This window comes from Pelodiscus sinensis, chromosome 29, assembly GCF_052426305.1.
Source record: "Pelodiscus sinensis isolate ZL-2025 chromosome 29, ASM5242630v1, whole genome shotgun sequence".
Lineage (NCBI taxonomy): Eukaryota > Metazoa > Chordata > Testudines > Trionychidae > Pelodiscus > Pelodiscus sinensis.
In genome coordinates, this window is record NC_143080.1 from 10,625,376 (window position 1) to 10,642,306 (window position 16,931).

Sequence of the window (16,931 nt, forward strand, 5' to 3'; positions counted from 1 at the left end):
TTGAACATACGCATTTAATTAGAGTTGTTCAGAAAAAATTCCTTGATAAAAGGTTGAAATTTAAAAACAGTTTGACAAAATGCAGATGTTTCTTTATGGCTTTCATGATGAAAAGAGATTGCTGTTTCGATATTGCAATGCTAAATATGAGTTTGGATAGCCCCAACCCTCACTGAAATCTCTATTCACTGAATGGGATTAACTGAATGAGATTCTGTATATACAAAAAATGCTAACGTTATACACATTTTGCAGAATTAAATTGTTTGGCATTTTTTCTTTGAAATACAATTTTTTCTTTATATTTTCAATTGAGTATAAAATTAGAGATTTGGCAAAGGAGAAATTAGTGCTGATGTAGTCTCTTGCTCTGCAGAGGCAGACCTTGGAGGAACTTATCTTCTAGGTCTCTTAAATATTTTAATGGACGATGTTTCCCTGAAAATATAATAAAGTTACTGAAAAGGTTTTATACTTACCAGTTGCCCAGAAGCAGTCATTATTAAGGAGGAAGAGAATGAACCAGGGAAGATTGTTGGGAAGCACAGACACACAGAATATGAGAAAATTGGACGACAGAGACAGACAGGCCTTGTTGCTGCAGGCAAAGGCACAAGTTGCCAGGGCACCTGGTAAGAAAAATCTCCTTTACAATTCCTTTGATTTGTAGAGATAAAATTGTCTATTTCTTGACTGCTGAACTTGTATAGATTCATTTCTCATTTCCACCATAATGTCCCCACTCCAGAAGCATAAGAGGGGCCTTCAACTATCATTTCCATTTACTTTAAGGTCCATTTACACTTCCAGTATAAAAGGGGCTGAGAGTAAATTAGAAAAAAAGCCTTAATTAATTAATTCGGCTTTGAGGAGATATGCTGGTGGGCAGCCTGTGACACATGGGCTGCATGTGGCCCAGTGGGGTTCTATATGTGGCCCGCAAGACATTTTGTTTATGATTCCCTGATTCCACTGGTTTCTGGCTGCATAGTTTTTTTCCCCTACCAATATTACTGGCAATATGATTGAACACCATTGACTGAGAACCATGCACTCCCTCTGCATCCAATCAACACACTGCTATGGTACAGTTGGCACACTCTGCAAATTCTAAGTATGCAAATGCAGTTAGCAAAAGCGCCCTATCCTGGGACACAATATTGGTTATAACAGTCTTGCGGTCCACTCACTGAGATGAGGAGGGCCACTCATGCAACCCACTCACTAGCCTATGTTGCCCATCTCTGCATAAAAGCATTTCACTAAATAAAAGAGAGGTCTTTATAAATGTATAGCTTTAGAAAAATGTATCCATGCCCTATATTCCATGCAGCTTATTATCTAAATTCAATAGCTGATCCAATTGAATGAAGACGGTATTAAAATTCTTAAAATTAGTTTAGATAACATACTGAATAAAGTCACATTAGTGTATTTTATGTCAGTCTTCGATAACTTTTTTATATGATAAATACCTTGGAAATTCTAATTAACACATGGCTATGCACAAATTCATGCCTTGGAACTGGTTAAAGAGGTTGCCATTGACTGAATATTCTGTTCCAGTAAAGCAGCAGTCATACAATCAGGGACCTTCCTTATCCAAATCATTAATGACAAGTATCAGACCTGTGGGACCTCACTAGATACATCCCCCAAATTTGACAGCATGACATTAATAACTATTCTGAGTACTCTCCTTCAACCAGTTGTGCTCCCCATCTTATAGAATAGATCATATTTCTGTTCATTGCTTATGAGAATGTCATATGGGACTGTGTCAAAGGCCTTACTTTAAAAGCATCAAGATATATCATGTCTACACCTTCCCCACACTCTCTGCAATAACTCTATCAAAGTAGGAAATTAGGTTGGCTTGGCATGATTAGTTATTAACAAATTCACACTGGCTTTATGTATAATCCTATTACCCTCAAGGTGCTTATAACTTGATTTAATAATTTTTCCAAGTATCAAAATTAGGCTGAGTGAGCTATAATTTCCCACATCCTCTTTGTTCTCCTTTTAAAGATAGGTGCTAGGAATGTAAGCGACTAGTCTACTATCCGATAAGCAAGGGGGGAGGGAGCAGGAGCTGGTGCTGGGGGGAGCCAGCTTAAAAGCCACTTCCTCCAGCACTGTCTGTGAGGCCAGGAGGACAGCAGGGACCAGACATGAGCTAGGAATTTGCTGATTCCTCTCAGCTCTTAATACATTTAAAAGGCTGATGCGTAGCAGGGTGGGACCCTGCATGAGCCAGGAATCAACTGTCCCAGCTTGCGCTGGGTCCCTCCTGCTGCGCGTTAGCCTTTTAAATGTATTAAAAGTTGACAGGATCTTAATACATTTAAAAGGCAGAACTGCAGAGGGGTTAGCTCCCGGCCCAGGAGCTAACCCTGCTGTGGCTCCCCCACTTACTGACTAATTGATGGAAAATCCATCAATTAGTCGATTAGTTGATTAAACTACATTTAACATCCCTAATAGGTGCTATGTTTGTTCTTTGGGACCTTACCCATCCTCCAGGAGTTCACAAAGATAATTGCTAATGCTTCCCAGATTGCTACAGCTAGTTCCTTAAGTACCCTAGGACAAGTTGGCTGGGATCGATGAAACTCGAGTACTGCTAAATATTCTTTAAACTGTTCTTTCCCTGTTTTTGATTTGTATATGGCCCCCTTGTTGTTAACATTAACTTTGTTAAATAGTTTGGTCATCATGAATCTTTTAAGGTCTATTGAAGCAAAACAAACCTTCAGCTCCTCAGCTTTCTTGTTGTCATTAGTTATTAGCTCTCTTTCTTCCCTAAGTAGGGGACTTAAACTTTCCTTCATCTTGTCCTTATGTATTTAAAGAACCTCTTCTTATTGCCTTTTATATCCCTTGCTAGGTGTAACTCATTTTATGCTTTAGCCTTTGTGAGTTAGTCATTGAATGCTGTATTATTCTTTTATACTCCTCCTTGGCAATTACTACATAGTCACTTTTTGCAGGATTTCTTTTAGATTTTTAGGTAATCAACAAACTCCTGATGGAGCAATATTGGCCTTTTCCTAGTCTTTCCTTTGCATCAGGATCATTTGCTGTTGTGCCTTCAATATTGTCTCTAAGAAACTGCCGACTCTCCTGAATCTTTTCCCTTGAATTTCCAAAACCTACCAGCTTTCTGAGTTTGTTAATGTCTGCGTGTTTGAAGTCTATTGTCTTTCTCTGCTGCTCAATTTCTTCCTTTTCTTAGAATTACGAAATTTTTTATTTCATGATCCCTTTCAACCAAAATTGCCTTCAGTCTTCAGAGTTGCAACCAAATCCTTTCTGGTGGTTAGAATAAAATTTAAAATGACAGCCCCCAGATTACTTTTGATACCTTTTGAAACAAGACGTCCCTAATACATTCCAAGAACTTACTGGACATTTTGTATTTTGCCACATTATTTTTCCAGTCGGTGGCTGGGTAAAGTTCCTCATTACTGTACTACCAAGTCTTAAGTTTGGATGTGTCTGTTATTTGTTGTAGAAATGCCTCAACCACTTCCTCCTTTGATTTGGTAGTCTATAACAGACTTCTACCATGACATTGTACCATTCCACTCCATTTTTATATTCACCTACAGACTTCCAACTAATCTGCCTCTTATTTCCATCTGGGCCTCACAACAGCTATTTATATTCTTGGCGTATAATGTATCAATCATAGAATCATATAATACTAGGAGTGGAAGGGACCTCAAGAGGTCATCGAGTCCAGTCCCCTGCCCCCATGGCAGGACCCAATATCAGCTAGATCATCCCTAATAGACATTTATCTAACCTACTCTTAAATATCTCCAGAGATGGGGATTCCACAACCTCCCTTGGCAATTTATTCCAATATTTGACCACCCTGACAGTTAGGAACTTTTTCCTAATGTCCAACCTAAACCTCCCTTGCTGCAGTTTAAGCTTCTTGTTCTATCCTCAGAGGCCAAGATGAACAAGTTTTCTCCCTCCACCTTATGATACCCTTTTAGATACCTGAAAACGGCTATCATGTCCCCCCTCAGTCTTCTCTTTTCTAAACTAAACAAACCCGATTCTTTCAGCCTTCCTTCATAGGTCACGTTGTCTAGACCTTTAATCATTCTTGTTGCTCTTCTCTGGACCCTCTCCAATTTCTCCACATCTTTCTTGAAATGGGGTGCCCAGACCTGGACAAAATATTCCAACTGAGGCCTAACCAGCGCAGAGTAGAGCAGAAGAATGACTTCTCATGTCTTGCTCACAACACACCTGTTAATGCAATGCAATGTTTCTCTTTGTCTCTGCCTGATCTTCCTAAACAAGCTATGCTTCTGTATACCAATAGTCCAGTCATGAGATTTATCCCACCAAGTTTGTGATGCTAGTTCAATCATAATTTAATGTATGTAGTATAGTTACATTTCTCTATAAACATGTAAGACATTTACCAGCTTCTCCCACTGTTATCCTGCTTGTTGTGCCCATGACTATTGTAATTTGCCATTCTTCCTCATCTTGAACATAAAGGTCACCGTTTTTTAAACCTACTTATGGACTTTTGCCCCCTTTGAACCAATTAAAGGCCCCCCTCATTCTTTGGGCCTAGTTTTTTTAACTTGACCCAGTCCCGAACCCAACTGACCTGCGTCTGAGAAAGCAGAGTCATTTTTTAGCCTGTCCCATCCCCTCTTTTGAGGCAGCGCCAATGTTTCTTCCTGCCTATGAGATTGGCTTGGTTCAGCAGCAGCTACATGCCCTATTGCTATGCACTATTGCAGTATAAGAGTCACTGACTTCTCAGTACATGCACTCCACTGTACACACAGTGAAGAAAGATGGCCGCAGCTGGCAAGAGCAGGGCACAAAGCCAGTGCTGCTCCAGTCTCATGGGCAGGAGAAAGAGCTGACCTGAACTGAGCCTGAGAGCATCCGATTGGTTGTCCATCGGACCTAGAAATGACACTTGTAGTAGGATCTTCTCAGATTTGGACCAGGTTGTAGTGCTCTACTCACTATGTTGGTGTGTTGTGTGAAGATGCACTTCTTCTTAAATAAGGTGGCCCCATAATTTCCCAGAAGTCTTTCCTCCTGAAACATCCTGTGGCTAAGGAAGACAAAGCCCTCCTGTTGACACCATCTGTATAGTGACACATTCATCTTGCTGTCCATATGGGAAAATATCCCAGTAAAGCGGTGTATATTCTGTACTGTTTATTATACACTTGGGTATAATAAACAAATACATGCCCTATTGCTATGCACTGTGGGTAATAAACAAAATCTGTTCAGTAAAAGACAGAGAATTGACTATTTACATTCAAATATTTAAATCTCTATTTTTAATCTACAATTAAAAAAGACTAAAACAACAACAAAAGTAAAATACATAGTAGAATGTATCCGTAATGCTTATCAAAGTACTTACACATTTTAAATTGATTAATCCTCGCAATTCCCTATATCCCTAGGAAATTGGGTAAATATAAAGACAGCTATGTTAATGTCCACATTTTCAGACGTGTATTATTGTGTGTGCATTTGGACTGTAGTGTGGCTTGTAACCTTTTCTTGCCATGTTATTCTTCTTAATTGTAAAATAATATGGTAAGAAGCAGCAGACAGCCCAGTGATTTGTAAAAAGTATGAGGTGAACACAAATCTGATTTTCCTCCTCTAAAAGCAATTATTCTCCCCGAGTCATCTTGTGTTAACACAAACAAAAAACATATGGTCTTGGATAAAATGTAAAATCTTTTACAAAAATATAGGACTAAACCCTTTCTTACATGCATCTATGTTCTCTTATTGAAGTCAATGGGAATTGTAGGAGCACCTCCGAGGAAGAAGTTGCTTGTAATTCAGAGAGAGAAAGCAGTTGTAAGCCTATGCACTTTTGTTAGACTGTGCCCTTAATACTTGTTCTTTGCTTCTTCCCCAACACTCTCAAAGTGAGAAGGGCCGGTTCTGTTTTCTTACTCATTTTTTATTCACACTTGGAAAGTTTTGACCGAGAGAGCCCTCCCACTATGACTGATGGTCTTCCAGCCAAACTAAATTGGCTCTTTTGGATATTGCAATGGCAGAAAGGCTATATCGGAAATCTTTCAGTCCTGGTCCTTGATTTTCATTCATACAAGGTTAATGGTAACTAAAAAGTGATTTATTGCTGTTCAGTGATCTTTGTGAAATCAGCATGTCTCAGTCCTGTTTCTAGGCATCCATTTTAGAAACAATTGCTATGACCACAGCTGGCATTTTTTTGTTGCTCTTAGCAGAGACCAAGAATTAGATGGGTCTTGGAGAATGAACTATTCTTAACTCCCTACAAGTGGATGATCCTCTCTGGTACAGTCCCTAATGAGTACAGAGGATTTCAGGGATGTCATTCTGATCCCTTTCACCAACAGTACAAGTCACTTGGGAAGGAGCTTTATTTGGTGGCTAGAATGGGTGCCTGAGAGTCTGGAGACCAAGATTCTGTTTGCATATCTTCTGCTGATAAGCTATATGACTTTGGGCCTGTCGTTTCACCTCTGGATAATACTCAATTTGTAAAAAGTTTTGGAACCCCGATACACAAGTGCTATGTGCAAATTATAATTGTTAGCTTTTTTTGTGTTCAAAATTAGTAGTAACACAATGTGACAGTTTCTGTTGATCATAAAAACATAGTTCCTTCTTGAACTATACATTGCATACAAGTAGTAGGTGGGACAAGTATTTATGCTGGGAACAGACAAGGGTTAATTGGACCTCTGGAAGTGCTAGTGCACCATTTAGCATGATTTTTGAAATTTCCTTTATGTGGTCTTACAGGTGTCCAGATAGCAAAGTAATATTGATTTCTTGTCTGAACCCTAGAAGAGTTCATGAATAAAAGTCTACTAATTGTGTTAAAGTGCACTAGAACTGCAGTTACAGGTAACCAAATGTGTCATAACATCAATACCAGAACAGCAGTGGTAAGAAATAGCCACTTAAAGCATGTGTTAGGCACTAGAAACAAGAAGCATCAAATGCTGAAAGTTGATTTTTTTCACTGCAGATCTTGGAGTGACAAATGAAACTACGCTCACAAACAGGAAGAGATCTCAAGAGAGAAGGAATTTAATGCAGTCTTCTAAGCTAAATCTTGATCGTAAAGGTCTAAACAAAGACAGCAAAATAGGAAGTGTCCTTTCACAGGCTCAGCAGTCTCCAACTTGGTCATCAGCACCTACCTTGCAGGGAGCTCATAGTTCTCTCTCAAATGAGTCACATAGTCCATCCCTTACACCCACCAAAATGGCCCCTTTGAGGTTTAGAGGTGAAAACTTATATTCTATGTTTTGCTTAAACATGGAAGATTCCTGTGAAGAAAATGATGCTACAGATGATGTATTAGAGAAAGAATTCCTTTCTTTCAATCTAAATCACTCTCTTACACCTCGAGGACAAATTAGCAAATTCAGTGGATCATCCTTGGCACAAGATGAACAATGTAGCTCTGTAGAAACTGGAGATGACAGAAGCACTTCAGCAAGAACAGTTGAATCTTCTCATCAACCATTAAGACAACATAATGTAATGGATACAGCTATGGAACAGTCTTCATTAAGACGAAGAAACTCTAGGGACCACGTAAAGGCTTACACTTCAGATGGGAATTCTTCTGAAGGTGCTGATTGCAATAAAAATGAAGTTCCATTATTTAGTTCAAGAAGCCCACGAGCTGAGAGCAGACCAGGCAGTGCACCTGTTGAGGAGACTCTTAACAACATTAGCGCTATAGATAAGCCTAGTGTCAGTGTTTATAACAGAGACCTGCAAGCCTATGAAAGCAGTCAGAGGCGTTATACTGATCTCCTTACTTCTGCAAGGTCAACAGTTCATAGGCCATCATTATATTCTGCATACAATACTCCAAGATCATTAATTCAGTCTACACACAGAGCTGAGGTCCCAACAAATTTGAGCTCAACAACCTCTCAAGTAGCGGATTTGGATGGAAGTTCAAGGTTTAATGTTCGTAGGCCTTTAACTCCTATAAGAAGTAGAGATTCATTATCGGCTACAGAAAGTTATGAATCTTCAACACCTATAGTCAGTGTACCCGAAGACAATAGCCTACTGGAGGATAATATAGATAATGGTTTAAAGAGTACATCTCCAAATGCTCCCTTACATGATGAAGAGAGCTTACTAAATTCACATAGTTCTTTTTTATCTATAGATTCTTCCAACCCATCTTTGTTTCAAACTAATTTCACAGCCCACCTTCACATGGCTGGTGCACTACATGATCAATTACCACTTGCTTTAATTGCAGTGTCTGATTTACAAAATCCAAGTAATGCTATGAGTAATATTGAAGCATATGATACTACAAGTACAAAGGAAAACAAAAATGCAGACCCAGAAAAGCTTAAGAAACTACAGGAGAGGTGAGAAATATGTATTGTTACCCTTTTCACATAAGCAATTAGCCCGTTTGAGACCTGGTGGGTCATGTCCATTGGAGGAGAAATTGATGGAGGTAGATATGTCTGAAGCAAACCTTTTTATTTCCAAAATACATACAAAGTCCTGTTTCCCTGAACACAGAAGGAAACAAACAGCTGGAGATATTTTCTTTGCTCACAGCTCCAGGCCCATTCAGACTAAAAACTATTGCTATAGATTTTTCTCAGAGCCAGACTGCGTGGGGTTGTTTAGGCTGTGCTTGGCTTTCTTCATCTTCTGTGGGGTTTCTCCTGCCCCTCTGAGACATACACCACTACTAAAACAGTATCTGGGAAGCTCCCCTTTGCCCAGTTTGCTCAGTAAATGGAACTACCTCACACGTGCTTATGACAGTGTTTTGGGTAGTGAGGTGTGCTTGTGTTTGTGGCTGAGACTTACGGTTTCATGAAAGGATTTGTTTCTTAGGACGTCTACACTACTCAGATCAACGCTGTTGCAGTCAATCTTCCTGCTAACTCAAACTCAGAGCATGCTCCCATTGGCACCAGTACTGTTGCTCCTCAAGAGGAGTAAGGGAAACCAATAAGAGTGTTTGGTCTTGTCAGCCTCCCACTTTGTGGACAGGGTGAAAACACAGTTTAAGATATACAACTCCAGCTATGTATACTGTTTAGCTGGAGTTGATGTATCTTCAGCCTTCTGCTGTAGTGTCGACGAGGCCTTAGTGCTATCTTAAATGAAAGCTGGCAGTTATATACCCCAGTTTTAATGAAGCTTACTTTAACTTATAGCAGTTTAATCATACCAATCACACATCCATGATTTCATGGTAACATGCAGTTCTATATAGCTAAACTTAACCGGCATTGCCCGGATCCTTCATTGCAGGGGATTGGCATTGATGAGCAGCAGCAGTTAGGGCAGATCCTTGATGATGTGGGGAGCTCAAAGCAGGAGGCTGGGAGTGTGGTTGGATGCAGGATTAAAGGTTGGGGGGGGTGAGAAGGAGCTCAGGTCACACAGTGCTAGGAGGTGGGCTGTGGCTCCTTTGAGGGGGATTGGGGCTGCACTGTCCAGTCCTGATGGTGCTCATGAGAGACAGGGCCATGGTGACGCAGCTAGTGAGGCTTCCCACCCCAGTCCCGGGATGCGAGGGGGGGAGCAGGGCAAGAGAGCGTGCAGGGAGGCCACTTACTTGGGCCAGTGGCCAGCAAGATGGTGAGCCCTGGCCCCAGCTGACCACTGTCTTCCTCATGTGGCTGTCTCTGCAGTATAGTTGTCCCCCATGCTCACTACCCCCAGTGAACACTGCAATATAGCTGTCCTGATCAGCCCCCTCCCTTTCCACATTATGGAAAACAAATTCTAGGCACATCCCATTTTCCTGATGCAATCAAACATTGGCCTTTGTTTTAAGAGGAAGTTGTATACCAAATTTGGTGGTCCTAGCTCTTACGCTTTAGGAGGACTTTTTGAACAAATGGACATGCAAACAGATGAATGAACTCCGACAGACACAAATCAAATGTGTATTTATTTATTTTATATATATATATATATACACACACACACACACAGAGAACTGTGGAATTTAATATAGAATACTAGAACATGCCTTACATTGAGCTAAGCCCATTGCTTCTTATCCTATCAGGGGCCCAAGAGAACAATTTTCCCTCCCTCCTCCTTGTAACACCCTTTTAGCTACTCGAAAACTTCTATCATGTCCTCTCTCAGGGTATGTCTACACTACAGCACTAATTCAAACTAACTTAATTCAAATTAGTTAATTTGAACTAGTGCATCTAGACCTAAAAACTAGTTCAAATTAGCATGTCCATTGAGTGGACCCTGAACCAAAGTTAAGGCTAGCCGGAAGCAGTACCGGCAGGGCATCAGGTTAGGACTTAGAGCATGGAGCTGCTGTCTCAGGCTAGCCGAGGGCTGTGCTTAAAGGGACCTGACCCCCACCCCAGACAGTTCTCAGGGGTTCCCTGCTCGCTGGTCTACCTCGATGAGGGAAAGCAAAGCAGTCCTGGCTTGGAGTGCTGAGTGTGAGCATTCAGGGCACATCACAGCACTCTGCCATCAGCCTGACTGCACTTGCCGCAGGCTGCCATCCGGGGGGCTGCAGGAGAGCTTCCACCCCAAGGAGCCCACAGAGCCACCCCAGTCCTCCCCAGCAGGGGCTCATACCCCATTCCTTCCTCACCTCCTTCCACTTACCCCTCCCTAGTCCCCCTTCCTGATGTGTCCTTTATTTTGTACATGTGTTCAAAATTAGAAACTCTTTATTTAACAAAACTCAGGGAGACTAGGAAAAGGAAGTGTGAGAGGGGAGGGCAACTAAAATGATCAGGGGTTTGGAACAGGTCCCATATGAAGAGAGGCTAAAGAGACTGGGACTTTTCAGCTTAGAAAAGAGGAGACTGAGGGGGATATGATAGAGGTCTATAAAATCATGAGTGGTGTGGAGAGGGTGCATAAAGAAGAGTTCTTCATTAGTTCCCATAATAGAAGGACTAGGAGGACACCAAATGAAATGAATAGGTAGCAGGCTTCAAACTAACAAAGTTCTTCTTCCCAAAGCAAGTAGTCAACCTGTGGAACTCCTTGCTGCAGGAGGCTGTGAAGGCTAGAACTAGAACAGAGTTTAAAGAGAAGTGAGATCAATTCATGGAAGTTGGGTCCATGGAGTGGTATTAGCCAGGGAGTAGAAATGGTGTCTCTGGCCTCTGTTTGTGGAAGTCCGGAGATGGATGGCATGGTCATTGTCTTCAGTCCATCCCCTCCAGGGTACCTAGTGTGGGCCGCTGTCAGCAGACAGGCTACTTGGCTAGATGGACCTTTGGTCTGACCCAGTACAGCCGTTCTTGTGTTCTAAGCTCAGGGTCAGGGGTCACTGGACTACCTTGATTTTCATGCAAACCTGCTCCTGGGTGGCCAGGCTGGTAGCTATCCTGCCCTAGACGGCCACTTTCCCATGCCTAGTGCAGAGGTTGTGGACGTTGGAGGCTTCCCCCCAAACCTCGATGAGGTCCACAATCTCTGCACTAGATCAAGCGGGTGCCTGCCTCTTGCGGCCCCGGGCAGGCTCCTGGGAGCCACCAGCCTGGTCCTGGAAAGAGGCGGAGGGCTGGGTGGCAGCAGGTGGCTGGCTCGTGTTGTGCCAGGTGCAGGGTCTGCTGGCTGGGTGCTGGCAGGCTTGCATGTGACATGGGCACCGTAGTCAGACTATGCCCCTTTAAGGGCTTTGGGGCCAGGAGGGGGGCAGAAGAGTTTCCCTGGTGGTGCCCAGAGTGGCCACCAGGGAAAGCTGGGGAGGGCTAGCCTCCCACTAGTTCGAATTAAGTGGCCACACAGCCCTTAATTCGAACTACTTAATTTGAACTAGGTGTTAGTCCTCAGAATGAGGTTTACCTAGTTTGAATTAAGTGGTTTGTATGTGTAGCGCCTATTAAAAGTTAATTCGAACTAACGTCTGTTAGTTCAAATTAACTTTGTAATGTAGACATACCCTCAGGCTACTGTTTTCCAAACTAAATAAACCCAGTTCTTTCAGTCTTCCCTCATAGGCCATGTTTTCTAGATCTTTAATCATTTGTTACTCACTCTTCAATTTCTCCACATCTTTCCTTAAGTGTGGTGCCCAGAACTGGAGAGAGTACTCCAACTGAGGCCTAATCAGCACACAGAGCGGAAGAATTACTTCTCATGTCTTACTCACAACCCTCCTGTTAATGCATCCTAGAATCATGTCTGCTTTTTTTGCAACACTGTCAGACTGTTGACTCATTTAGCTTGTGGTCCACTATGACCCCTAGAGATCCTTTTCTACAATACTCCTTCCTAGACAGTCACTGCATATTCTGTATCTGTGAAATGGATTGTTCTTTCCTAAGTGGAATACTTTGGATTTGTCCTTATTAAGTTTCATTCTATTTACCTCAGACCATTTTTCCAGTTTGTCCAGATCGTTTTTAATTATGACCCAATCCTTCAAAGCACTTTTAACTCCTCCCAGCTTGATATTATCTGCAAACTTAGTAAGCATACTCTCTATGCCAATATCTAAATGGTTGATGAAGATATTGAAAAAACCAGTCCCAAAACTGACACCTGCAGAGCCTCATTTGTTATGCCCTTCCAGCATAACTGTGCACCATTAATTGCTACTCTGAGAACAGTTATCCAGCCAGTCATGCACCCACTTTATGGTAGCTCCATCTAGGTTGTATTTCCCTAGTTTATTGATAAGATCATGAGACCCCATATCAAATGCTTTACTAAGGTCTATGTATGCCATGTCCACTGCTTCTCCCTTATCCACAAGACTTGTTATCCTATCAAAGAGATATCAGATTAGTTTGACATGATTTGTTCGACATGATTTGTTCTTTACAAATCCATGCTGGCTGTAATCTATCACCTTATCTCAGATGTTTGCAGATAAATTTCTTAATTATTTGCTTCATTATCTTTCCTGGCACAGAAGTTAAGCTGACTGGTCTGTAGTTTCTTGGGTTGCTCTTATTTCCCTTTTTATAGATGAGCACTAGATTTGCCCTTCTCCAGTCTTCTAGAATCTATCACAACTTCCAAGACTTTTAAGAGATGATAGCTAGTGGCTCAGATACCTCCTCCAGTATTCTAGGATGCATTTCATCAGGCCCTGGTGACTGGAAAACGTCTAAGTAGTTTAATTTGTTGTTTTCCTATTTTAACTTCTAAACCTACCCCATATCCACTAGTGTTCGCTGTGTTAGGCATCCTGTCATCACCAAGTGAAAACCGAAACAAGTCATTAAGCACCTCTGTCATTTCCAAGTTGTTATTGTTTCTCCTTCACTGAGCAATTTATTTATATTAAAGTTGCCTAGTGTTTGTTACCAAAGGGAACCCAAAAGATCAAGTGTCAAATGGCTGGACTTTGTCTTTCAAGCTTTTCATATGGTTAAGACTCATTACTAGCTACCTTTGTGTACACAGATTAAGCATAGATAGTAACCCCTTCTCTCCCTCCCCTTAGAATGCCCATTAGTTACAATTTTCCTTTACTCAGATGCTTGCTCTTTCATAACTTACAATGAGACCTAAGCTGCTTATACGATCGTTTTAAATAGGGCATGTGGGCATGCACATGCATATGCCCCTCTAGTAAAAATGGCTGCAGTTCTCAATTTCTAGTGGAACATAAGCTGTGGAAAAATGACTGCAATTTCACTGCAGCAAAACAGATTGCATCCTGATGCTTCTCCCACTGACACACACTTACCTTGTGTCAACACTGACTGTGTAGCTGAGGTTGTAATTCAGGTTTGTGTAACACTGAAGGAGACAAATGTTTTCTTTGCAGTATGTTTGTCAGTTGAAGGCAGAAGTAAATTCCTTTGGATGATCTGGAGTTTGTCACTGTCAGTGGAAGTGTGCTGTTTGGACATTAGGACACAGTTAAAAGGTGGCTCAGCTTGTTATTTTCTTGCTTTTTAGGATGTTGTAGTCATCCTTAATCTTTCAGGCCAAGGTTTTGGATATAGATGTTAAGGAAGTTAAAAGTTGTCTGTTCTAAAAACCTGTTAGCGGACCCAGTTTCTTCACTACAACTATAATTTCCTTGACTGCAAAGACTTTGATAAAAGCATTGGGTTTCCTGCTGCTGACTGTAAGCAGCAAGCTGCTCTTTCCTCAAGCAGTTGTTTCAACAATTAAGAACAAAGATGTTTATGAAAATGTGTCTCTCCACTATCCCAGAACATAAACCAACTGTTTGCATACTCACTTTTGGCACTTAACAGAAGTGACATTGAGTTATACAGTGGTACCAGAATGTAAACTGGATCCTTAAAAAAATAAAGATGCTTTATATCTAAGGGTATGTCTACACTACCACCCTAGTTCGAACTAGGGTGGTTAATGTAGTCAATCGAAGTTGCAAATGAAGCCCGGGATTTAAATATCCCAGGCTTCATTTGCATCTTGCCGGGCGCTGCCATTTTTAAATCCCCAGTAGTTCGGACTCTGTGCCTGCGGCTACACGCGGCATGGAGTAGGTAGTTCGAATTAGACTAATTTAAACTGTTACTCCTCGTGGAATGAGGTGTAACGATAAGTTAGAATTAGAAAGCCTAATTCGAACTACCTACTCCGTGCTGCGTGTAGCCGCGGGCACAGAGTCCGAACTACTGGGGATTTAAAAATGGCAGCACCCGGCAAGATGCAAATGAAGCCTGGGATATTTAAATCCCGGGCTTCATTTGCAACTTCGATTGACTACATTAACCACCCTAGTTTGAACTAGGGTGGTAGTGTAGACATACCCTAGGAGTGTTAATTATAATACAACTTAAATCTAATATTGGACTGAAGAGTTTGGTGAAAGAATACTTATGATTTGTTCAATTGTCTCTTTAGTCTACTAGCAGAAGACTCAGAAGAGGAAGGAGACCAATGTCGTATATGTCAGATTGCTGGGGGCTCCTTAACCAATCCACTGGTAGAACCATGCGGCTGTGTAGGAACTCTACAGTTTGTTCATCAGGAATGTCTAAAAACATGGCTGAAAGCCAAAATAAAGTCAGGTAGGAGAAAGAGTACTACAAGTGCAGTAGCATGTTAATTTCAGAAACTTCATCATTTGAGGGCAAAATCCACTTTTGGAATCATCCCCTGACATAAGTGGAGCTATACCAGATAATAGCAGTGGAATTACACCAGGGATGAATTTATCCCATAGTTTTGTCAACATTACAATAGTTTTCCAAAAATGCAAAAAGTTCAAATAAGTGCTTAGACTACTAGCCATTAGTCAATGAGTCCAACTAAGATTCTAGTTTCCAGAGTTTGCAGTTAAAAATAAGCAAAAATATATATAAAATCCTGAGGGATTTACAAAGTACCAGCAATATCGTGTGATCAAATTTTGTAGGATTGATAAACTTCACATGTAAGACTAATAGTGAGTAAAGAAAGCATGCTGAATGACATCCATAAAGATATTTAAGAAAGGGGGAAAGGATCCTACATAGGATGAATTTTAGTGTTCATGAAAGTAACTGATAGAGAAAGATACACTGCAAATAATAGCTATGCATGTAGTCTTCCCTCATCTTCATCAATACTACAAATACTAAATTGAAACATTCCTGGCATTCTATTTATCCTGAATGAAAAGTCAGCATTATATTGCTATACATGTGAATTGCACAGTAGGGTTTTCCTAGGTATTCTGTAACATGGAAGACATTTTAACACAGATTGTGTGAATACTCCCCCTTCCATCTAATATCACATCAATTAAGCCATTGCTTACATAGAAAGGGAATACTGAGCATGCAGTTATGTGTTTTAACTGTAATTTAGCAGCTAGAAATGAAGGGGAAGTGTCAGTCATACAGGAGCCAGAGAATCAGCTCTCAGCCTCCAGATATAATAAGCAAGTTTATAATTTAATTCCATGTATTGTGAGTACCTACTGTTTAGATGTCAAAAATTCATTTTAGATTAAAAGACAGGGATCCACACCAACCTACTTTTATTCTCTACCAGCAGAAGATATAGCAGATTAAATGTAGATTCTTAATCCTTAGTCAAATCCCTGACTGATCCAAGAATCAAGGGGTGAGCTACATTTCCCTCATCTTCCCCAGATCCTGCCCTGGATTCAGGGAAATTTCAGCCAGCCAGCTTGGAAGCCAGAGTGAAAAAACACTAGAACTAGGAGCAATACAATACAGTGGGCCTGAAAGCAATTTGAACCCATTGTTGTATCTTAGTTTTATACAGGCAATGTCTGAGTGCCTTCCACCAACAATGGCAATAGCAAAATTCCAAGAGGATTTCATGGGGTCTCACATGTCTCCCATTTTGGGGTGAAAATCTGCATGCAGTTCTTGAGCTGAATGATTTCCTCTGAGGTTTGTCTCAGTTTTATGGTGGAAAGTATCTGGAGCCTGTTGCTCCTTTTTGTTGTTTGAAGGAGATAAGGGGGAGGAAAGACATCTAGTGAAAAAAAAAAAAACTTAGGCAGCACACTGGACCTTTATTTAGTTGGTATAGGCCACACCTTGAGTATAGAGTGGATGCTATTTATATTTTACTTGAGACTCAAGTGACATTTTCCTGCACTTCTACATTCACTGAACTGCTGAAGATAATGAGAGTGTGTTGTAGAAAGTATAAGACTCACTCTGTGGTCAAAGAGAGAATAGACAAAGTGTCCAGTCTCACTGACTAGAGTCAGTGGCAAAATTCCTGCGAACTTCAATGGAAAGAAGCCCAAAATATTTAAAGCAAATACAAATAGTGTTCTGCTTATTATCTGGAGGTGTTAGAGGATTTGAGAATCTGGCTTTTATTTCAGAACCTAAAATTGGGAACTGACCTCTGAAAGCCTGGTCCCAGTTGTGGGTGTTGACCCTTTGAAAAAATCTGGCCCTGAAATATTGTGAAAAACTGGACCTGAATGGCCACTTAAATATTGATCAAGGTCT

At 41.0% G+C, this 16,931-nt stretch overlaps 1 protein-coding gene across 16 annotated transcripts in view; it reads left to right on the forward strand.

Annotated features, from left to right (window-relative positions):
* Window positions 1–16,931, forward strand: part of MARCHF10 (membrane associated ring-CH-type finger 10) — a 114,026-nt gene that overhangs the window by 63,695 nt on the left and 33,400 nt on the right. For all 16 annotated transcript variants that reach the window (XR_012898013.2, XM_089773924.1, XM_089773922.1 and 13 more), the window contains 3 exons: window positions 483–632; window positions 7,046–8,423; window positions 14,854–15,020. Coding sequence is in view for 15 of the 16 variants with exons in the window: in XM_089773924.1 (XP_089630050.1) it covers window positions 483–632; window positions 7,046–8,423; window positions 14,854–15,020 (1,695 nt within the window). In the remaining variant the exon portion in view is untranslated. The remainder of the gene's footprint in view (window positions 1–482; window positions 633–7,045; window positions 8,424–14,853; window positions 15,021–16,931) is intronic.